The sequence below is a fragment of the Thalassophryne amazonica genome, chromosome 6 (assembly GCF_902500255.1).
Source record: "Thalassophryne amazonica chromosome 6, fThaAma1.1, whole genome shotgun sequence".
Taxonomy (NCBI): Eukaryota; Metazoa; Chordata; class Actinopteri; order Batrachoidiformes; family Batrachoididae; genus Thalassophryne; species Thalassophryne amazonica.
The window spans coordinates 101,842,763-101,866,568 of NC_047108.1; the positions used below are offsets into that span (position 1 = coordinate 101,842,763).

A 23,806-nucleotide genomic window follows, 5' to 3' on the forward strand; every position below is an offset into this window, starting at 1 on the left:
TTTGCTGCGTGCACGGAAGTTTCTGAGCAGGTTGCGGTGCTCCTGGTAGGTCATGGGGGGGCTCTCTCGCACTGATTGTGAATGGGCCGTGGTGTGCCGTTAGTAATTCCTGAGTGATGATAACATGAGTACACTGTCAGATGTGCTGAACAAACTGTAAATTATATTAATGTCTTCGTAAGAGTTTACCAGGGTTTGTAAATGTAAGTAACACATAAATATCTGTTACTGAGTCCATTAGTACACATGCTTCGGCAAGAGGGCAGGTTTACTTTCTCCACAATACAGCATCACCAAAGAATGAACATGATATATGCCCTGAGGTGACCTACGGTATATGTTCTACTTTATATTCTAGCTTCTATCTGCTAAGGCTGCATGAGAAGAAATTAAATTTAATTCAATTGAATTTATTTATACAGTGGGCAGCACGGTGGCTTAGTGATTAGCATTGTTGCTTCACAGCGACAAGGTCGTGGGTTCAATTCCCGTGGCCGTTCTGTGTGGAATTTGCATGTTCTCCCCGTGTTTGCGTGGGTTTCCTCCGGGTGCACAGGTTTCCTCCCACATCCAAAGACATGCGGGTTAGGTGGATTGGAATCTTTAAATTGTCCGTAGGTGTATGTGTGTGGGTGTGTCTGTGTTTGTTTGTCTGTTTGTGGCCGTGCGACAGATTGGCGTCCTGTCCTGGGTGTACCCCGCCTCGTGCTCTATGGCTGCTGGGATAGGCTCCAGCCCCCCGTGACCCTTAATTGGACTAAGTGGTAGAAGATTCAAAGGATTCAAGGATTCAAAAGAATTTTATTGTCATATGCACGAAAGAACATGTTCCCTGCACAATGAAATGTGTCTACTGCATTTAACCCATCCTAATTGCCAGTTAGGAGCAGAAGTCGCCATTAGGCGCCCGGGGACCAGCTCCAGATGTACATCCCTGCCTTGGTCAACAGCAGGGCTGAGCAAACCAAAACCGAACCCATAACAAACGACACACACATAACACAACACACATAGGCCGGCCCAGTACATAAACACATATAAAAAGCACACACGAGGGAAGAAAGAGAAAAAACCCTCATAGCTGCTGCGTTACACAGCAGCAATGAGGGAAAAAAACCCCCATCAGCATAGAAAAACAATAATCACACAGACAAACAAAGACGCAGGACGACAACCGAGATTTGAAGGTCCAGTTTATCAGAACACTCCGGAGGCAGCCTATTAGGCGCCGTCAATGGCCTTGTCCGACAATCCTGGAAGGGGGAGGGGCTCAGCCCTGAGCAGTCCACTGTCCACAGTCAACGTCTGAGCTGGAGAAGCTGAGGGGAGGGGGATGACCAGGGAGCGAGGCTGAAGTGTTGATCTTCTTGAGGAGGTTTTTTTATCACAGCGGCCTTGAAGTGCAGCTGTGTTTGGGGAAGCCAAATGAATATCCAGATTTGCAGACGTCTGAAAGATTCCACAGTTCTGAGAACAGAGTGGCTCTCAATACATCTGAACGTAGGATGTGGTCTTTACTGACGGTCAAAGCGGGTTTCCAGAGCTGCAATCCTGCCCGAGATGTTTTCCAGCGTGCGGTTAACACCCGCTGACTGCGCAGCCACTGCCTTCCCAATCGAATCAATCATGTAGGGCAGCCTGGATGGCCCAATTAATGCTGCTTCCACTTTCTTAATTTTCCGGTAAACCAGCGCCATGCCCGCTCCACACAGCAGAAAGCCGGTCACCACCAAGCCAAATATATACACATCTTCGACGTCCTCCACAGAAAGCGCGTAAAGGCACATGACCTGCCATCTCCTCCATGAGTCCATCACGTAACCCATCACATGCATCCCAGCAGGACAGGTCGGGTCCTCTGCCCCCGAATGTCTTGTGGAAAAAATAGTGTCAACTGCATTCAGAGACCACTTTAACAGATCCATTTTTGTCATTTTCCAGAAGAGCAAAGCTGCAGCCTCACAGACAACACGCCACAGAAGCAGGAAAGATAAGGAGGGAGGGAGAAGAGAAAAATGCGTCCGTCTCAGCCGAGTGCAAGCTGGCAAAGATGAATGAATGAATGAATATACAGTGCCAAATCACAACATAAGTCGCCCCAAGATCTTCACAATAGTAAGTCCTGACCTTACCCACTCCCTGAGAAAGCATACTGACAACAGTGGTCAGGAAAAACTCTCAGGTGTTTCTTGATTACAGGAAGAATCCTTATGCAGGCAAGACTCAGTGATGTGACATTCTGCTTAGGCCATACAAACAGATTGCCACACATGCAAAGATGGAAGTGGAGAGTCCAGCATGTAGAATCTAGTTGTCACAATGACCGATGGCTCAAAGGCAAGACCATGAACTTGTTTGTTGAAAGAAAGCCAGAAACATTTTGTATTTTGCTAGGTAAATCTCGTAAATCTGTTAATTTATTATTCGTTAGCAGGACTACACAAAAACTAATTATTTGATTTTCATGAAACTTAGTGATAAGGTGGAATAGATGCAACTGAATCCAGTAAAGGGGTGGTGACAAGAACTTTGTACTGTTGCAAGATAGGCCTGACAAACAGGCTATGAATATGAAAGATCACCCCTGTCCTGGACTACAAAAGAATATTTCTGGTTTGATCCAAATAAAGGGCCAGAATAAGCAATTAATTATTTATTTTTAAACAGGCAGACCAGGCATCTAACCCTTATTTTCAGGGTTTTGTTGTTCTGCAGCTAGCACCTGCTATGTTCGAAGATTTTTGGACTGATTTTAAAGTCTTTATTTTGGTGTCAAATACAACCAACATGCAAAACCAGTTTCCTTCTGTATTACATCACTGTGGGTTAAAACAGTGTTATTCAACTGGATTTTATACATTCTCTGTTTATCTTATATATGCAAAAATACAATGAACTGCAAATACAGTGAAGAAAATAAGTATTTGAACACCCTGTGATTTTGCAAGTTCTCCCACTTAGAAATCATGGAGGGATCTGAAATTTTCATCTTAGGTGCATGTCCACTGTGAGAGACATAATTAAAAAAAGGTTTTCACACACTGCAGCACGGATTTTGATCCATTCCTCCATACGATCTTCTCTAGATCTTTCAGGTTTGGAGTTTCAGCTCCCTCCAAAGATTTTGTATTCAGTTCAGTCTGGAGACTAGCCAGGCCACTCCGGGACCTTGAATGCTTCTTACGGAGCCCCTCCTTAGTTGCCCTGGCTGTGTGTTTGGGGTCATTGTCATGCTGGAAGACCCAGCCATGACCCATCTTCAATGCTCTTACGGAGGGAAGGAGGTTGTGTTGCCAAATCTCACAATACATGACCCCATCTATCCTCCCTTCAATACGGTGCAGGTCGTCTGTCCAATTTGCAGAAGAGCACCCCCGGAGGTATTGATGTTCCACCCCAGCTTCATGGTTGGGATGGTTTTCTTGGGGTTTTCTCATCCTCTAAACATGGTAAGTGGAGTTGATTCCAAAAAGCTCTATCTGGTCTCATCTGACCACATGACCTTCTGCCATGGCCTCCTCTGGATCATCTAGATGGTCACTGGTGAACTTCAAATGGGCCTGGACATGTGCGGCTTGAGCAGGGGGAACCTTGCTGCCATTGCAGGATTTTCAGCCATGACAGCATCATGTGTTCTAATGTAATATTTGTGACTGTGGTCCCAACTCTCTTCAGGTCATTGACCAGGTCCTCCTGTGTAGTTCTGAGCTTTCTCAGAATCATCCTTACCCCACAAAGTGAGATCTTGCATGGAATCCCAGACCAAGACAGATTGACAGTCTTCTTGTGTTTCTTCCACTTTCTAATAAATAATCATAACAGTTGTTGTCTTCTACCAAGCTGCTTGCCTGTTGTCCTGTAGTCCATCCCAGCCTTGTGCAGGTCTACAGTTTTGTCCCTGGTGTCCTTAGACAGCTCTTTGGTCTTGGCTATAGGGGACAGGTTGGATTGTGATTGATTGAGTGTGTGACAGGTGTCTTTTATACAGGTAACAAGTTCAAACAGGTGCAATTAATACAGGTAAAGAGTGCAGAATAAGAGGGCTTCTTAAAGAAAAATTAACAGGTCTGTGTGAGCCAGAATTCTTGCTGGTTGGTAGGGGTTCAAATACTTATTTGCGCAGTAGCATACAAATAAATAAATAAAAAAATCATACATTGTGATTTACGGATTTTTTTTTTTTTTTTTTAGATTATGTCTCTCACAGTGGACATGTGCCTAAGATGAAAATTTCAGACCCCTCCATGATTTCTAAGTGGGAGAACTTGCAAAACCGCAGGGTGTTCAAATACTTATTTTCCTCACTGTACAGCAAGGTGATACTTCAGAGTCAAGGTCAAACAGGAATTTGAGTCTTTTCGGAAATATGTTAAACTGGATTAAATAGAAATGTCATTTCTGAGAAATTTAAACCTAAATGTTTTCTCCAGCCTCAGTGGTTACTAAGATACAAGTACAGTATTGGGTAAAACATAGCCATTCAACTGGATTTTATATATTCTCTAATGTTTATCTTATATATGCAAAAATACAATGAACAAATATAGCGAGGTGATACTTCAGAGTCAAAGGTCAAAACAGGAATTTCAAGTCTTTTCAGAAATACGTTAAATCGGATTAAACAGAAATGTAATTTCTGAGAAATTTAAACAAATGTTTTCTCCAACCTCAGTGTTACTAAGATCAAGTACAGTAATCTGAACTGTTTTTTCACAGCTACCATGATAACACTTCAGTTTGTAATCAAGTGCTCCATTGGAGTCTATATAGATTTTTATTTTCCAAATAATTTGAGTCCAAACAGCAAAATGACCACAGCAGCACATAGATGGGCAGAGGGAATATTGTGCACAATGTGTGATTCCTGTCCCCACCCCCCACTTTTTTTCTGTATGCAGGTCATGCAATTTTCATAGTAGCTGGTGAATTAACTGGATAATATCTGGTTTCAAAACTGTTACATTTTGAGCCACAATATTTTACAACTTAAAAACACAATTGTACAATGTACTGTTTTGGGCCTTGGTGGAAAAATGCATCCTTTTAATTAAACATTCATCATGAAAAAGTAGATTAATGTTTTAACTCCTTATAAACGAAAAATAATACAATGTCTTTGTTTGAAATAATGCATAATTTCACCTCTGTACCAGATATGGGAATAAGCATCAAGTGTTTAGTTACAGAGAAAGAAAGCAGGATAAAATTAAAGCAAATAAATAAAATAATAAAGTATTCTGAAGTATTGTGCAGAGTTGTACAGGACCAGCCTGCATTTACATGGCAGCACAACGAATCAAACCTCACCTTTGAATTTCCCGCTTTCAAGCAGCACTCCTGACTCTTCCAAGGAGAAGAATTCTTCACTGGAGACAAATTTATAATCAACCCCTGAGATTTCTCCGTGTCTGGGCTGTCGGGTTGTACCTGACAAAAGACAACAGAAAGCATCACCCTTATATAAAAGGGCAACAAGTGCTACAAATACCTTTGTGTCACCAGTTAAGGTCTTTGCTTCACAAGTATATAATGGCTGGACAACTAACAAACAGAAGGCGTACGGTGTATCCAGAAAGTATTCACACTTTTTCCATAGCTTTTTTTTGTTACAGCCTTATTCCAGAATAGATGAAATTAATTTTTTTCCTCATCAAAATTCTACACACAATACCCCATAATGACAATGTGAAAAAGGTTTTTTTTTAAGATTGTTGCAAATTTTTTAAAATAAAAAACAAAACAAACAAGCAAACAAAAAAACTAAGAAATCACATGTACGTAAGTATTCACAGCCTTTGCCATGAAGCTCAAAATTGAGCTCAGGTGCATCTTGTTTCCACTGATCACCCTTGAGATGCTTCTACAACTTAACTGGAGTCCACCTGGAGTAAATGCAGTTGATTGGACATGATTTGGAAAGACACACGCCTGTCTACATAAAAGGTGCCACAGTTGACAGTGCAAGTCAGAGCACAAACCAAGCATGAAGTCAAAGGAATTGCCTGCAGACCTCAGACAGGATTGTCTTGAGGCACAAATCTGGGGAAGGGTACAGAAACATTACTGCTCCTTTGAAGGTCCCAATGAGCACAGTGGCCTCCATCATCCATAAATGGAAGAAGTTCAGATCCACCAGGACTCTTCCTAGAGATGGCCACCAGTCTAAACTGAACGATCAGGGTGAAGGGCCTGAGGAGGGTGATGAAGAACCTGATGGTCACTCTGTCAGAGCTCCAGCATTCCTCTGTGGAGAGAAGAAACCCTTCCAGAAGGACAACCATCTCTGCATCAATCCACCAGTCAGGCCCGTATGGTAGAGCGGCCCATGCACATGGCAGCCCACCTGGAGTTCACAAAAAGGGACCTGAAGGACTCTCAGACCATGAGAAACAATATTTTCTGGTGTGATGAGACAAAGATTGAAGTCTTTTACATGAATATCAGGCATCAACACACAGCCAAGATCTCATAGGAGTGGCTTCAGGACAACTCTGTGAATGTACTTGAGTGGCCCAGTCAGCCCAGACCTGAATCTGATTGAACATCTGTGGATAGATCTAAAAATGGCTGTGTACCGATGCTCCCCATCCAGCTTGATGGAGTTTAAGATGTGCTGCAAAGAGGAATGGGCAAAACTGACCAGAGATATGTGCAGCAAGCTTGTGGCATCATATTCAAAAAGGCATGTGGCTGTACTTGCTGCCAAAGGTGCATCAACAAAGTATTGACCAAAGAGTGTGAATACTGACCTTAGATTTCTTAGTTTTTTATTTTTAATAAATTTGCAAAAATTTCAAACATTTTTCATGTTGTCATTATGAGGTGTTGTGAGTAGAATTTTGAGGGGAAAAATGAATTTACTCCAATTTGGAATAAGGCTGTAACATAACAAAATGTGGAAAAAGTCAAGCGCTGTGAATACTTTCTGGATGCACTGTAATCCTGGTTGAATAGCTAATCACGCTGAACAATAGGTCACCACAGTCTCGTGTGAGCCCTGTGTGATATCGCAAGATTTTGGCCACTTGGTCCAATTGTGCAATATATACCGAGCATAACTTCACATGGAAAAATGGTGTACTGTTTTGTTTTCGGCTGCAATCACTGACACAGTCACGAAAAGGTTTTTTTTTTTTCCGGGTCCCAGTAGAGAAAGGAAGACAAGGCAGATGGGAGACGATGTGTCGGTAAGTGTTAGCCCACGCAGCTAACCAGAGTAGCTCCGTTCTTTCGCCTGCAAAACCGCCTCAACATGTTTGTGCTCCTGGTCATAAACAAACTGCAACACGTCCACTTTCCCACCGCATCATCACTTTTTCTTTGCATTTTCACTTTGTTTGCGTGTAATTTGCCCAAAAACTCCAAAATTTTTTTTCCCCCGGAAGCAGAGAAATTACATCAGATGCGTTATATTTTACCCCTTTAGCGCCCGCCCTCAAATGAGACTGCGGTGCCCACTTAAGCTGATGCCATTTGTTTCTTGATGTGAAGTCATCCACTTCTAATCATAAAACTGTACCCCATAGTATCAAGAGTATAATGACTGGCAAATGAAACATTAATACGGCACAGTCAGATTTAAAAGTTTTTCTGTCCCCACTGTAAAGACAGAGCACTCAGATAATCAATGTTCTGTCAAGATAATTGATTCACACAGACCTCAGCTTGTGACAGAGGAGGGAGTCCAAACACTCATTACACAATCGCAAAGATAAGATCGTCAGACCTCTGTATGTGAAGCGAAAAACATCCCATTGCACACTCACTTTTTATAGATAAAATACTCATTAGGGCACAGTGAGAGGAACAATTTTAATTTGCACATTTTACACTCATTCTGACCTTGAGATAAAGCAACAGTCATCTGAGGAAAACTTGCACTGAGCCCAGACTAAGGACAAATGCCTGTGTGCTACTAAAGGAGCACATGTGATCTCAGTGTGGCGTTGGCTGGAGGGAGTCACACCCAGATACCCATAAAACCAGTGATTAATGCACGGCTGTCCCAAAGCAGCTCTGCCAGCCACAATGACACATGCGGGACAACAGAGCATACATCATGTGGACACACATACACAGGCCTCTCAGAATTAATTTTACAGTGGTCGTGGCCTGTTCTAGCATAATAATAATATGCATTTTTTTTTTTTTTTTTGTCTATTAGACAGGAGTCATAAAACATGATGAAAAGGTTTGCACTAACGTGAAAGAAAATTTTATTTACAAAAATATTCAAAACCAAACTGTGTCAAATACAGCTGCTGCTTCTTCTACTACTTCTTTTGGTTGCTCCCATTAGGGGGCGCCACAGCAGGTCATCAGTTTCCATCTCACCTTGCTCTCTGAATCTTCCTCTGTTGTGCCAACCACCTGCATGTCCTCCCTCAGCACATCCATAAACCTCCTCTTTGGCCTCCTTCTTCTCCTCCTGCCTGGTGGCTCCATCCTCAGAGTCCTTCTCCCTATATACCCTGGGTCCCTCCTCTGCACATGTCCAAACCATCTCAGTATGACCTCTCTGACTTTGTCTCCAAACCATCCTACCTGTGCTGTCCCTCTGATTAAGTTCATTCCACTGACCACGTTAGTTTAGTCACACACACTGAAATGTGACAGCAGTTTTCACTCAGAGTTGTTTGTGTTATTTCTGCTGCTCTGTTCACTTCATCTGGCCCCTGTGGTTAACAGGACGTCTTTTCATGCACAACCCTGTTGCTCACATGAGTTCTCTTTGCTTTTGGCATAATTTTCTGTAAACTCTGGAGTACTGCGAGGATCAGCGGTTTGTGAGATCTGCAAACAACCCCATCTGTCAACAACACTCATTCCAATGTTTAGACTTGCTGATACTGTGATCTTTGGTCTGAAGAACAAATGAAGCGTTGATGCACTGTAGTGCAGACACCATCCGGCGTCTGATTGGCTGTCATTAAATCTTTAAAGAATAATAAGCAGGTGCAAAGCAAAACTTATTACAGACCATACCCAGCAGGCTTGTGCATGCACTCAGCGTTCACACTCTCGCACTTCAAAAAAATAAAAAATAGAAGCTGTCCAATTAAAAGATCTCTTGATGACATCTGACGTGTGTAATTCTTCTCCTTCCCTGAGGATAGTCAATATGTCTACAGCTGATGTGGTGTGAATTCAGCATTCATTATCTATGCACCCTCCTTGGAGATATATGTGATATGTCAGCAGGAGGACAGGATGGATTATTGACATCTTCTTCTTCCCGCCTGCCCCTGCAGGTGCCACACACTGATCCCCAGGGGAGATGGAAGATAAGGATTGAAGAGGTAATTACACAAAACTCTGTATCAAAGCGCAGAGAGCAGCCTGTCAACATCTGTGCATGTAATGTGCTCACAATGCATTCTTACAACAGCTGAAAAGGCCAAAGACAGTCGGAGTGGCGGCACGTATTAGAATGACCGAATAATGATGTTTCTTATCTGCGACTCATTCCAAAGACAATTAGAAAATCTTTTGTGGAAGAGGCGGCGATGCAGGCAGCCTCGAAACCATGACATTGACTTTGAATCATCCAAGGGCGCGTGTACAAATGGCTACTGAGATTATTCAAACAAGAGAATTGAGGTGACTTGTAAATTCCTCTGCACACACAATTAAATGGTATAATGAAGAGACAGAAACGGACTGTTTTCAGGCTCTGTTAAATAAAATAGCACTCTTAAACGGTGTGAACATATTCTTTGTTAACTCATTTATCTGCCCCCCTTAACAGAACGGGTCCTGCCAGCCACATGATGTGCACACAGGCAGCCCGTCCTCCATGCCACACACAGACCTGACCTTTGCTTTTAATTTAATTCCCCTGCTAGATTAGTGATACACTAGCCTGCATTTACTTAATGCTGATATTCATTTCCATTTTTATTCACTGCCCTTTTGCCTGAGCCTTTGTAATGATATTTCTTGCATCAGTGCCAGCTCTGACATCAGAGGACGCCATCTCATCAGAAGCATTCAAGGACTGAGATGCTCTCTAAATACCACAAAGCTGTAATGCCAGTTTCAGAAGAAGGGAAAAAAGCACAAAGTGAAGCCTAAAACTCACAATATATAAAAAAAAAAAATAATAATAATAATAATTGTGCTCCTCTGGCTAAATGACAGCAAACTAAGCAAATTCTCGAAAAGCAGTAAGGAACGTACGTTTGGTCCTGAAGGGGGCCACAATGAGCCACTGATGAAAACTCTTCAGCTTAAGTTCCTGTTATGGAGAGCACAGCTGCATCGAGGGGGAAAAAAAGACAAAAGGGGTGAAAAAATTCCCTCCATGGTTACAAGTGGTCTTAAATGGGGTGCGATGGTGGCTGAGCAGTCGTGGGATCAGGCTGGCGTCTGTTTGTGCAGAGGAACAGCAGCACCTTAGTGTGTCATCTCCAGCAGATCAGAGGATTAAACGGCAAAGGCTCCGCCTGCTTTGATGTCACTTTTGCTCAAAGAAAACTCTCAGGGATGGAAAGATGTTTCCAAAGTTTAACAACCAATCCATAAAAAAACAGGGATTTATTTATATAGAATATCAAAGTGTCAACCCTTCAAATAGTCTGATTTGCTCTGTGCCCACCTGTCCCACAATATTATTGTTAGAAAATGGATAAAAGCCCTGATAGTTATACAGTTAACCACCTTCTGTGCTGCTGCTTGTAATGAGAACACTACTACAGTTTTACCATAATGTGATTACACTGTATGATGCATCTTTATTGCACCATCCAGAGTTTTGACCCATGCCTTCTTCTCTCAGTGAGTATTTTGTGTGGTATGGTGACAGACTGTCCCACATGACCTATTTCTTTGACTAAAGAAGAGATTAGCTGCAACTCCACACTGCCACATTGAGTTTAAGACCACAGACACAAAAAGTACTTTGTCTATTCTCTACAAAACAAAGTCGGCTACAAAATTACGGGTCTACAGCAATCCTCTCAGAAAAGCCTGTTCAACTGCCATGTCTGCCAAAAGTGTGCCCACGGGCCTCCAGCCTTATCCGGTGACGTCAACCCACAGGGGATTAAGACAGCAACACATGCACCACAAGTTGCTGCCATTAGCTGTGCATGATTTTATTCAAAGGCATTAAACAATCTGTGTACATGTAAGCTAAAGCAGATAATAGAACCCTATAATTCATACTGACCATCATAATTTTACCACAATCCAAACACAGTAATAGAGCTCAACAGTGACCACCCACTTTTTTCCCAGAAGAAAAATTTTAATCAATTTTCTCTGCTGACCTTTTAAAAAAGGTACTTATATAAGGCATTTTAAGTCTTGAACCAAGCCAAAGAACTATGGGATGAGTGATGACCATGAAAACATTTGGATTTTTTTTTAAAGAAAGAAAAAACACACAAAAGGTACAAGATTGTGGACATAATTACTTTATCCTTTGTTGTAGCTCTTAGGCCTCATCCACACGGAAATGAGTTTAGGCGTATGCACATATGTTTGGATTCATATTGGCATTTTCTCCACACAGACCCCACCATTTCTGGTGGCCAAAACCGATACTGTTTGAAAACGGGTTCCAGAGTGGGTAAATCTGAAAACACTGGATTCGCATCTCCATGTGCACAAGCAATACAGAACGTTTCTGAAACAATTATGTAAACACACCAGTCTAACCACAGCTTTTGTTGCTGTTAATAGTGTACCTTACTTTTTTGTGTCTTGGTGGAGGATTATTAATGGGATTTTTCCTCACGAGCAGAAAGCTGAAGAGACAAAGGATGGCTGTGGTAATCTGCTCCCCGATTACTGTTACGATGATGACCTGTAGCATCAACTAAACGCCATTAAATCTGTTTGTATTTTTCATGGCTGTCATCTGTTTTTCAGCCATACAAAGTCCAGTGAATGACAGAAAAATGCAGGCGTGTGCATGCACACAAGATACAGCGCAAAATACAGGCCTGGCATATGTACTACAGTGTTTTCAGCGCTTTCATGTGGACGCAGATACGAGGTCTGTGATAAAAGTAACGGACCTTATTATTTTTTTCAAAAACCATATGGATTTGAATCACGTGTGATTACATCAGACATGCTTGAACCCTCGTGGGCATGCAAGAGTTTTTTCACGCCTGTCGGTTACGTCATTCGCCTGTGGGCAGTCTTTGAGTGAGGAGTGGCCCACCCTCTCGTCGTTTTTTCATTGTTTAGGAATGGCTCAGAGACTGCTGCTTTGTTTGATAAAAATTTTTTCAAAAACTGTAAGGCACCTACCTTATTTTCGGTAAAAATTTTAACGGCTGATGAGAGATTTTGGTCTGGTAGTGTCGCCGTAAGGACGGCCCATGGCGCCTGACGGCGATCTGCGCTTCGAGGCGGCAGCGTCTCGCTGTTTCAAGTTGAAAACTTTCACATTTCAGGCTCTGTTGACCCAGTAAGTCGTCAGAGAACAGAGAACTTTCAGAAGAAGTCGGCATGAGGAGTTTATTCGGACATTCCATTGTTAACGGACATTTTGTAATGAAAGAACGTGCGGGCAGAGTCGCATGTCGGGCCGGACCCGACTGCGGGGGGTCGCGACAGGAAAAACACCTCCGTTGGAAACCTTAACGGGCAAGTTGGAACATGCCCAAGCTGTTAAACAATTTCTCAGTTGCTCACTTGTTGAAAGCCATCAAAAGCCACCTGAATTTTACAAATGGTTTTCAACACGGAGGTGTTTTTCCTGTCGCGGCGCACACGCGAATTTGCGCGCACGTCTTTCATTACAAAATGTCCTTAAACAGTGGAATGTCCGCATAAAGTCCTCATGCCGGCCTGTTCTGAATCTTCTCTGTTCTCTCACCACGTCCTGGGTGAATTAAGCCTTAAATTAGGATGTTTTCAGGTCAAAACAGGCCGACGACAGTGCCTGGAAGCGCTGCGTGACATCCCGCTCTTTTCACCGAAAACCAGCTTAATTTCTCGAAAATATAGCAAAATATAGCAAAGTTCTCGTACAGTGCTTTGTTCTTGACTGCCCTCACAGTTTGTGTTTACCTCACAGCAGCAACATCTGTCACCTGATTCATCATGCACTCACAAATGTATTTCTGGTCACAAGTCGCACACCAAGTCTCCTGTGGTGAATATGATTGTTTAGTGAGCAGTAAATTGCAGCCACCCACAGGGGGGTGGTAAATTCCAAAAAATTCTGCAAACTCTTGCTGAGCTGGATTTGAACTCAGTGTGCTGCTCTGTAGGGAGAGCCACTGAGCTGATCACGTCAGCAACATTTCTCATGTTATATTAACTGAGTGTACAAAGCAGCAAAATAGCTGGTTACCTTGTGGTTTGTGCAATTTAAAAAATATTTACCTGGTAACAATGACGTCCACCAATCATACGTACAGTAGATGTCGCCATTTCAATTTAGGATTGTGGGTACTGTAGTTCATTTCGAGGACATCGTGATTAAAACCTGTTTTTGTTCAAACAAATTATACAGATTTGTGTGTTCTACAAGAGCACATATCATCATTACACAGTCTATTTAGAATGGTTACAACTTTTGATCCCGCAATCTAAATCCCTATGGATAATATAAATGGGATTTTTACTTTGGGAATTGCACTGCTGAGCTCTATAGCACAGAGGACAAGGTGAGGACTGGAAGGGAAGACTAACAGCAAAGATAAACTTCAGATTGTGATCACACACCTTTCACTAGGAACACCCAAGTTAACAGCATGGGTGTAAATTTCTGGTTAACACACACAGCACTGTGCCAAAATGAAAGGCACACTGAACATACCTGTTTTTCTTTCAGCTGCTCCCTTTCATTCAGTGTTGCCATGGCAGATCATCTATCTCTGCAGTATGGGACTCATATTTTACAACAGAAGCCTTTCCGAACAAGGAGAATCATTCTAATGTACACATTTTTGATGGTGGGAAGAAGCTCACCAGGAGAACATGCAAACTCCACACATTAACAAACTGGGCATTGATGCACCTGGAAGCCAGGACCCTGTTACCACACTGCCACAATTAACATACCTAAACCTTTTAAAAATATTTGAAAATTTTAATTGTCTTCTTATGTGTCATTTTTATTTGTTATTTATTGGTCCTTTTTAAGAGCCTCATCATTTTATGTGCAGTTTTTATTCGTCCACTGATGTAGATGATCCATTGCTGAAAAGGTGCCTAAAATGTTTGGGAAGCACTATATTAGTGTTGATTTGATTTACACTGGATCCGAAGAGTATTCACAGCACTTCACTTTTTCCACATTTGTTATGTTACAGCGTTATTCCAAAATGAATGAAATTCATTTTTTGCCCCTCAAAATTCTGCTCACAACATCCCATAATGACAAGAAAAAAATTTTTTCTTTTAAATTTATTATAAATAAAAAAAACTAAGAAATCACAGGTATGTAAGTATTCACAGCCTTTGCTCAATACTTTGTTGATGCACCTTTGGCAGCAATTACAGCCTCACATCATCTTGAATATAATGTCACAAGCTTGGTGCACCTATCTTTGGGCAGATTTGCCCATTCCTCTTTACAGCACCTCTCAAGCTCCATCAGGTTGGATGGTGGGCGTTGGTGCACAGCCATTTTCAGATCTCTCCAAAGATGTTCAATCAGATTCAGGTCTGGGCTCTGGCTGGGCCACTCAAGGACATTCACAGAGTTGTCCTGAAGCCACTCCTCTGATATCTTGGCTGTGTGCTTAGGGTCATTGTCCTGCTTAAAGATGAACCATCGCCTCAGTCTGAGGCCAAAAGCGCTCTGGATCAGGTTTTCATCCAGGATGTCTGCGTACATGTCAGGATCTGCCCCTGCCCGGGGTTCATGTCTGGGTTTTCCCCCTATTTGGGTCTAGGCTTCCGCTGAGGATTTTACGGTTTTATTTTCATATCATTATATGTTGTCATTTAAGTCTTGGTTTGGTTCTGTTCGTTTCTTCACTTTGTGTAATGCTTTTGTTACCAATTGAATTCTCTGTTTATCATTTATTTGTGGTTTAGTCATTCATTGCATTACCTGTATTCTGTAGTCTCTGATTTTGTTTTTGTTCATCATTTATTTCCTATTCAGTCAATAGTTTGTTTTGTCATGTTTACTGTATTCACTTTTCTGTATCGGGTCCTCTCTAGTTTTAGTTATCATTAGTTTTCTGGTTTTCCACTCTTTGACTCACCACCTTAGTTCTTAGTTTTTCCCCTTTGTTTTGTTCGCATTTATTATGGTTTGTCAAGCATGTCACATTTTACACCGTTGGGTTTTCTGTCTCTTAATTATCTTGTCCCAGTTCACTTTGCTTTTGTCTTACTCCACTCTCTTGCACTTGCCTTTGTCTTCCCAGATCACGCCCCCTTCTAGTACCTTCTGCACACCTGTGTCTCGTCCTCTAATTTACCATCTACCTTATTTAAGTCTTTTGAGTTCAGCATCACTTCGCCAGTTCGTTGAGATCATTTGTATCTACGTCCCAGCCTTTTTGTCTAGTCCTGTTTTTGCCTTGTCGTGTCCTGACCTTGCTTTGTCTTTTGGATCTGCTTTTGCCTCAGCCCAAGTACTTAGTCTCTCCATGTTACTGAACCCTGCTCGTTTTTTGACCATGCCTTTTGTCTCACGCCTGTTTGTACCTCCGCTTTTGCTGCCTGCCAACTTGTGTACCGAACCACTGCTTTGCCTCCAGATAAAGTGTTTTTGATTATTCCATCAACTCTGCCTGCGGGTCTGCATTTGTGTCCTCCACCTTCTGTACCACAAGTTCATGATTCCTAACGGTACATTGCTGCATTCAACTTTCCCTCAAGCTTGACTAGTCTCCCAGTTTCTGCCACTGAAGAACATCCCCACAGTATGATGCAGCCACCACCATGCTTCACAGTACGGATGGTGCCTGGTTTCCTCTTTGTCTCATCAGCCCAGAGACAAAATTCTCTGCGCTGTTGTGAATCTCACGCTGTCTCGCAGTCCATGACTTACGCAAGAGGTTGGTTTTAGCAGAGTTCCAGTTTAGAGCACAATGTAAACACACCTCGTGAAGTATGGACAACAAGACAAGATTAGGGCACAGCAGAAGTTCATTACAGGGCTACACCTCTTCTAGATAACCCTCTCAACTTGAGAGAACGTGTCATTATCATAGTCGTTTGGGAACTTGCTGAATCAACACCATCCACATCCTCATGAGCCATTGTTTACACGGCTTTGAAATGTGGGAACTCTGCTGGCACCGCGGTGCATTCTGGGAAGTACAGGGGGCCACCAGGGGATTATCAAATCAAATCAAATCAATTTTATTTATATAGCGCCAAATCACAACAAACAGTTGCCCCAAGGCGCTTTATATTGTAAGACAAGGCCATACAATAATTACGGAAAAACCCCAACGGTCAAAATGACCCCCCGTGAGCAAGCACTTGGCAACAGTGGGAAGGAAAAACTCCCTTTTAACAGGAAGAAACCTCCAGCAGAACCAGGCTCAGGGAGGGGCAGTCTTCTGCAGGGACTGGTTGGGGCTGAGGGAGAGAACCAGGAAAAAGACATGCTGTGGAGGGGAGCAGAGATCAATCACTAATGACTAAATGCAGAGTGGTGAATACAGAGCAAAAAGAGAAAGAAACACTCAGTGCATCATGGGAACCCCCCAGCAGTCTACGTCTATAGCAGCATTACTAAGGGATGGTTCAGGGTCACCTGATCCAGCCCTAACTACAAGCTTTAGCAAAAAGGAAAGTTTTAAGCCTAATCTTAAAAGTAGAGAGGGTGTCTGTCTTCCTGATCTGAATTGGGAGCTGGTTCCACAGGAGAGGAGCCTGAAAGCTGAAGGCTCTGCCTCCCATTCTACTCTTACAAACCCTAGGAACTACAAGTAAGCCTGCAGTCTGAGAGCGAAGCACTCTATTGGGGTGATATGGTACTATGAGGTCCCTAAGATAAGATGGGACCTGATTATTCAAAACCTTATAAGTAAGAAGAAGAATTTTAAATTCTATTCTAGAATTAACAGGAAGCCAATGAAGAGAGGCCAATATGGGTGAGATATGCTCTCTCCTTCCAGTCCCTGTCAGTACTCTAGCTGCAGCATTTTGAATTAACTCAAGGCTTTTCAGGGAACTTTTAGGACAACCTGATAATAATGAATTACAGTAGTCCAGCCTAGAGGAAATAAATGCATGAATTAGTTTTTCAGCATCACTCTGAGACAAGACCTTTCTAATTTTAGAGATATTGCGCAAATGCAAAAAAGCAGTCCTACATATTTGTTTAATATGCGCATTGAATGACATATCCTGATCAAAAATGACTCCAAGATTTCTCACAGTATTACTAGAGATCAGGGTAATGCCATCCAGAGTAAGGATCTGGTTAGACACCATGTTTCTAAGATTTGTGGGGCCAAGTACAATAACTTCAGTTTTATCTGAGTTTAAAAGCAGGAAATTAGAGGTCATCCATGTCTTTATGTCTGTAAGACAATCCTGCAGTTTAGCTAATTGGTGTGTGTCCTATGGCTTCGTGGATAGATAAAGCTGGGTATCATCTGCGTAACAATGAAAATTTAAGCAATGCTGTCTAATAATACTGCCTAAGGGAAACATGTATAAAGTGAATAAAATTGGTCCTAGCACAGAACCTTGTGGAACTCCATGATTAACCTTAGTCTGTGAAGAAGATTCCCCATTTACATGAACAAATTGTAATCTATTAGATAAATATGATTCAAACCACCGCAGCGCAGTGCCTTTAATACCTATGGCATGCTCTAATCTCTGTAATAAAATTTTATGGTCAACAGTATCAAAAGCAGCATGTTGTGTGGGCCGCTGAAGAGGAGGTACTGCTGGCCCACCACCACCAGAGGGCACCCTGCCTGGAGTGCGGGCTCCAGGCACCAGAGGGCGCTGCCGCCTAACAGGAGTAGCTGGGGTGACAGCTGACACTCATCACCTATGACAGCTGTCACCACTCATCTGATCAGCATCAGTATATCAGCAAGACGTCATCTCCACCTCTTTGCCGAGATATCGCTTTACCAGGAAGGTAACGTTCTCAGCTGGCTGTGAGATTTATTCGACAGTAACCTTTTGTGACTTTTTGTGTATCGTGTAACAGACTCTTTTTCCAACAAGAGTACCAGATCCGACACGCGGAGGCAGTGGCCACCTGGGAGTTCGGGACTTGGCGGCTCCAGTATTCCCGGGGTCTGGTGGCGGAGGAAATCGTGTGGTTCCGGTTCTACTTTGGACAGACGTCTCCTATCTTCGAGCCTGCCCACACGACACCTGTTGCGATTTGACCTTTTGTCTATTATTGTAATCTGTTGTGTTTGTTGTGCCCTTTCATAACAGTAAAGTGTTGTATTTGACTTCCTCCATTGTCCGTTCATTTGCGCCCCCTGTTGTGGGTCTGTGTACCTACACTTTCCCAACACAGCACTGAGGTCTAACAGAACAAGCACAGAGATGAGTCCACTGTCTGAGGCCATAAGAAGATCATTTGTAACCTTCACTAATGCTGTTTCTGTACTATGATGAATTCTAAAACCTGACTGAAACTCTTCAAATAGACCATTCCTCTGCAGATGATCAGTTAGCTGTTTTACAACTACCCTTTCAAGAATTTTTGAGAGAAAAGGAAGGTTGGAGATTGGCCTATAATTAGCTAAGATAGCTGGGTCAAGTGATGGCTTTTTAAGTAATGGTTTAATTACTGCCACCTTAAAAGCCTGTGGTACATAGCCAACTAATAAAGATAGATTGATCATATTTAAGATCGAAGCATTAAATAATGGTAGGGCTTCCTTGAGTAGCCTGGTAGGAATGGGGTCTAATGGACATGTTGATGGTTTAGATGAAGTAACTAATGAAAATAACTCAGACAGAACAATCTGAGAGAAAGAGTCTAACCAAATACCGGCATCACTGAAAGCAGCCAAAGATAACGATACGTCATTGGGATGGTTATGAGTAATTTTTTCTCTAATAGTTAAAAATTTATTAGCAAAGAAAGTCATGAAGTCATTACTAGTTAAAGTTAAAGGAATACTCGGCTCAATAGAGCTCTGACTCTTTGTCAGCCTGGCTACAGTGCTGAAAAGAAACCTGGGGTTGTTCTTATTTTCTTCAATTAGTGATGAGTAGTAAGATGTCCTAGCTTTACGGAGGGCTTTTTTATAGAGCAACAGACTCTTTTTCCAGGCTAAGTGAAGATCTTCTAAATTAGTGAGACGCCATTTCCTCTCCAACTTACGGGTTATCTGCTTTAAGCTGCGAGTTTGTGAGTTATACCACGGAGTCAGGCACTTCTGATTTAAAGCTCTCTTTTTCAGAGGAGCTACAGCATCCAAAGTTGTCTTCAATAAGGATGTAAAACTATTGACGAGATACTCTATCTCACTTACAGAGTTTAGGTAGCTACTCTGCACTGTGTTGGTATATGGCATTAGAGAACATAAAAAGACAGACAGAACAATCGGAGAGAAAGAGTCTAACCAAATACCGGCATCACTGAAAGCAGCCAAAGATAACGATACGTCTTTGGGATGGTTATGAGTAATTTTTTCTCTAATAGTTAAAATTAGGGAAACATTAAAACAGCGAATGGTCTGAGAGTCCTTCAGGTGCCATTTGGCAAACTCCAGGTGGGCTGCCATGTGCCTTTTATAAAGGAGTGGCTTCCGTCTGGGCACACTAGCATACAGGTCTGATTGGTGGATTGCTGTGGAGATGGTTGCCCTTCTGGAAGGTTCTCCTCTCTCCACAGAGGAATACTGGAGCTCTGACAGAGTGACCATCAGGCTATTAGTAACTTCTCTGACTCTCTTCTCTCCTGATTACTCGGTTTAGATGGACAGCCAGCTCTAGGAAGAGTCCTGGTGGATCTGAACTTCTTCCATTCATGGATGATGGAGACCATTGTGCTCATTGGGACCTTCAAAGCAGCAGAAATGTTTGTGTACCCTTCCTCAGATTTGAGCCTCGAGACCATCCTGTCTCGGATGTCTACAGACAATTCCTTTGACTTCAAGCTTGGTTTGTGCTCTGACATGCACTGTCAACTGTGGGACCTTGTGTGTAGACAGGTGTGTGCCTTTCCAAATCATGTCCAATCAACTGAATTTACCCCAGGTGGACTCCAGTTAAGCTGTAGAAACCTCTCTCAAATGCTCAGTGAATACAGGAGGCACCTGAACTCAATTTTGAGCTTCATGGCTGTGAATACTTATGTACAGGTGACTTAGTTGTTGTGTTGTTGTTTTTTAATTATTCATAAATTTGCAAAAATTTAAAAGAAACAAACAAAAAAAATATTTTCACATTGTCGTTATGGGGTATTGTGTAGAATTTTGAGGGGAAAAAATGAATTTCATCCATTTTGGGATACGGCTGCAACATAAAATGTGGAAAAAGTGAAGTGTTGTAAATATTTTCCAATTTTTTCAGAATGACAGGGCAAAAGATTAACAGGTGTGAAACAGGTTGTGGATAACTGAATATGTAAAGCAATACAATGAGGGCACAAAATATAGAACTCACAAGGTATGGCACGGAGGTAGAGGTTCTCTCTGATAACTTGCTGAAGCTGGCTGTCGACCGAATCTGGTGTGAAGCACTTGCTCAGATACAACCTGAGATCTTTGCACAACGTAGAGCCTGAGGGAAGGTCAGAGAAAACAAGGATGGTGTTGAGAGGAGAGGGAGGGAGAAATTAGCTCCCCATGTAAAACCAGTCTTTGTGGTATTGTTTGATTTATTACTGACCCATCAAACCCATCAAAAACACCGTCAGTGTCTTGCATTAACAGAATCTTATTGAGAGGTTTGATTTTGCAGGACATTCACAGATACAGTATGTTTTGATATGCTTAATTACATACATCTGGACTAAATGAGTTATTCCAAAGCTCTCATGCATAAATAAAATCGTACTGAGGTTAACTGTCCTAGACACAACACCAGAGTGTGTCACCAGGAGAGGCAGAGACAGTCGCTGGCACTCTGGCACCTCTCACCAATTGCTTCATATCATCTCCAGTGCTTTACAGTCTCTGATGTCAGGTCACTTGCTGTTATAGATGGGCTGAGCTCGTCTCCATCCTGTCACTCTGACAGACGACCACTCTGTCGGCACTAACCCTCCAGGATAACGCCCAGTCATCCACGCCCCTGAAACTCCCCCCCCCCCCCCAATCCCACCCCCACCTCCACCGTCTGCTACAGTGGTTATGCCTAGCAGCAACTCAAATTCGCTGTGCTTAAAAAAAAAAGAAAAAATCCACAGCGGTATAATTTTATTTAAGACAGGCATATGACTACCACATATGGCTACTGCTTTAAAGGAATAGGAGTATATATATATATATATATATATATATATATATATATATACGAGGGCTGTCAATAAAGTAACGGTCCTTTTTATTTTTTTCAAAAACTATATGGATTTCATTCATATGTTTTTACGTCAGACATGCTTGAACCCTCGTGCGCATGCGTGAGTTTTTCCACGCCTGTCGGTGACGTCATTCGCCTGTGAGCACTCCTTGTGGGAGGAGTCGTCCAGCCCCTCGTTGGAATTCCTTTGTCTGAGAAGTTGCTGAGAGACTGGCGCGTTGTTTGATAAAAATTTTTTCTAAACCTGTGAGACACATCGAAGTGGACACGGTTCGAAAAATTAAGCTGGTTTTCAGTGAAAATTTTAACGGCTGATGAGAGATTTTGAGGTGATTCTGTCGCTTTAAGGACTTCCCATAGTGCGAGACGTCGTGCAGCGCTCTCAGCCGCTGTCGTCAGCCTGTTCAAGCTGAAAACCTCTATATTTCAGGCTCTATTGATCCAGGACGTCGTGAGAGAACAGAGAAGTTTCAGAAGAAGTCGGTTTCAGCATTTTATCCGGATATTCCACTGTTAAAGGAGATTTTTATAATGAAAGACGTGTGGACGGGTCCGCGCGTCGGGACGCAGCCGACGCGATGCTCCGCCACAGGAAAAACATCTCTGTTGGAAGCCTTAAGGACAAGTTGGAACATGTCCTGCTGTTAAACAATTTCTCATATACTCACTCCACTGAAAGCCATCAAAAGCCGCCTGGATTTTACAAATGGTTATCAACACGGAGGTGTTTTTCCTGTGCCGCCGCACCGCGTCGGCTGCGTCCCGACGCGCGGACCCGTCCGCACGTCTTTCATTAAAAAAATCTCCTTTAACAGTGGAATATCCGGATAAAATGCTGAAACCGACTTCTTCTGAAACTTCTCTGTTCTCTCACGATGTCCTGGATCAATAGAGCCTGAAATGTGGAGGTTTTCAGCTTGAAACAGGCTGACGACGGCGGCTGAGAGCGCTGAGCGACGTCTCGCACCGTGGGAAGTCCTTAAAGCGACAGAATCACCTCAAAATCTCTCATCAGCCGTTAAAATTTTCACTGAAAACCAGCTTAATTTTTCGAACCGTGGTCCACTTCGATGTGTGCTCACAGGTTTAGAAAAAATTTTGATCAAACAACGCGCCAGTCTCTCAGCAACTTCTCAGACAAGGAATTCCGACGAGGGGCTGGACGACTCCTCCCACAAGGAGTGCTCACAGGCGAATACGTCACCGACAGGCGTGGAAAAACTCACGCATGCGCACGAGGGTTCAAGCATGTCTGACATAAAAACATATGAATGAAATCCATATAGTTTTTGAAAAAAATAAAAAGGACCGTTGCTTTATTGACAGACCTCGTATATATATATATATATATATATATATATATATATATATATATACACACACACGTGATTGGAATTAAAAATAGGAGCATCTTATTACAATATGTGAAGTAAGGTTTAGATGTGATAAGGTGAACACTAGTGCTGGAATTTATAAACAGTTGTTAATAGCACATGATTTGTAGACAGATTATTGCATGTGGTTATTTCACAGTGTTATTGTACAGTCTGACAGCAGCAGGGAGGAACGACCTGCGGTATCGTTCCTTCTTGCACTGAGGGTGCCTCAGTCTGTCACTGAAGGAGCTGCTCAGGTTCACTACAGTCCGGTGCAGAGGGTGAGAGGAGTTGTCCATGATGGATATGAACTTGGCTAACACCCTCCTCTCAGCCACCTTCTCCAAAGAGTCCAGAGGACAGCCCAGGACAGAACTGGACTTCCTGACCAGCTTGTTCAGTCTCTTTCTCTCCCGCTCTGTGCTGCCCGGGGCCCAACAGACGACAGCATAGAGGAGAGCAGAGGCTACAACAGAGACATAGAAAGTCTTAAGCAGAGGCCTCCTCACTCCAAAGAATCTCAGTCTCTTCAGGAGGTGGAGGCGACTCTGGCCTTTCTTGTACAGGGCGTCAGTATGATGAGTCCAGTCCAGTTTGTTGTTGAGGTGAACACACAGATATTTAAAACTGTCCACAGTCTCTATGTCCTCCCCCTGTTCACCGGTGAGTGAGGTGATGGTTTCCTCCTTCCTTACTGGTGTTGAGACACAAGTGGTTGCGCTTACACCAGTCCACAAAGTCCATGACGACTGACCGGTACTCCAGCTCATTCCCCTCAGACACACGACCCACAATGGCAGAGTCATCAGAGAACTTCTGGAGATGGCAGCTGTCCATATTGTAGGTGAAGTCCAAGGTGTAAAGGGTGAAGAGGAAAGGCGAAAGGACGGTGCCCTGGGGGGCCCCGGTGCTGCACCTTACCACCTCAGACTTACAGCTGCGCAGCCGCACGTACTGCGGGTGGTCAGTGAGGTAGTCGATGGTCCAGGCGGCGAGATGTCCATCCACTCCTGCGTCCTCCAGCTTCCCCCACAGCAGTGTTG

The 23,806-nt window shown here is 42.9% G+C and overlaps 1 protein-coding gene across 1 annotated transcript in view; it reads right to left on the reverse strand.

The window, feature by feature from the left end:
- The window catches only part of LOC117512773 (membrane-associated guanylate kinase, WW and PDZ domain-containing protein 1), a 122,449-nt gene that overhangs the window by 57,346 nt on the left and 41,297 nt on the right, over nucleotides 1-23,806 (reverse strand). Inside the window, 4 exon segments of the mRNA XM_034172987.1 lie at nucleotides 1-66; nucleotides 69-109; nucleotides 5,308-5,427; nucleotides 20,530-20,649. Coding sequence (XP_034028878.1) covers nucleotides 1-66; nucleotides 69-109; nucleotides 5,308-5,427; nucleotides 20,530-20,649 — 347 coding nt within the window.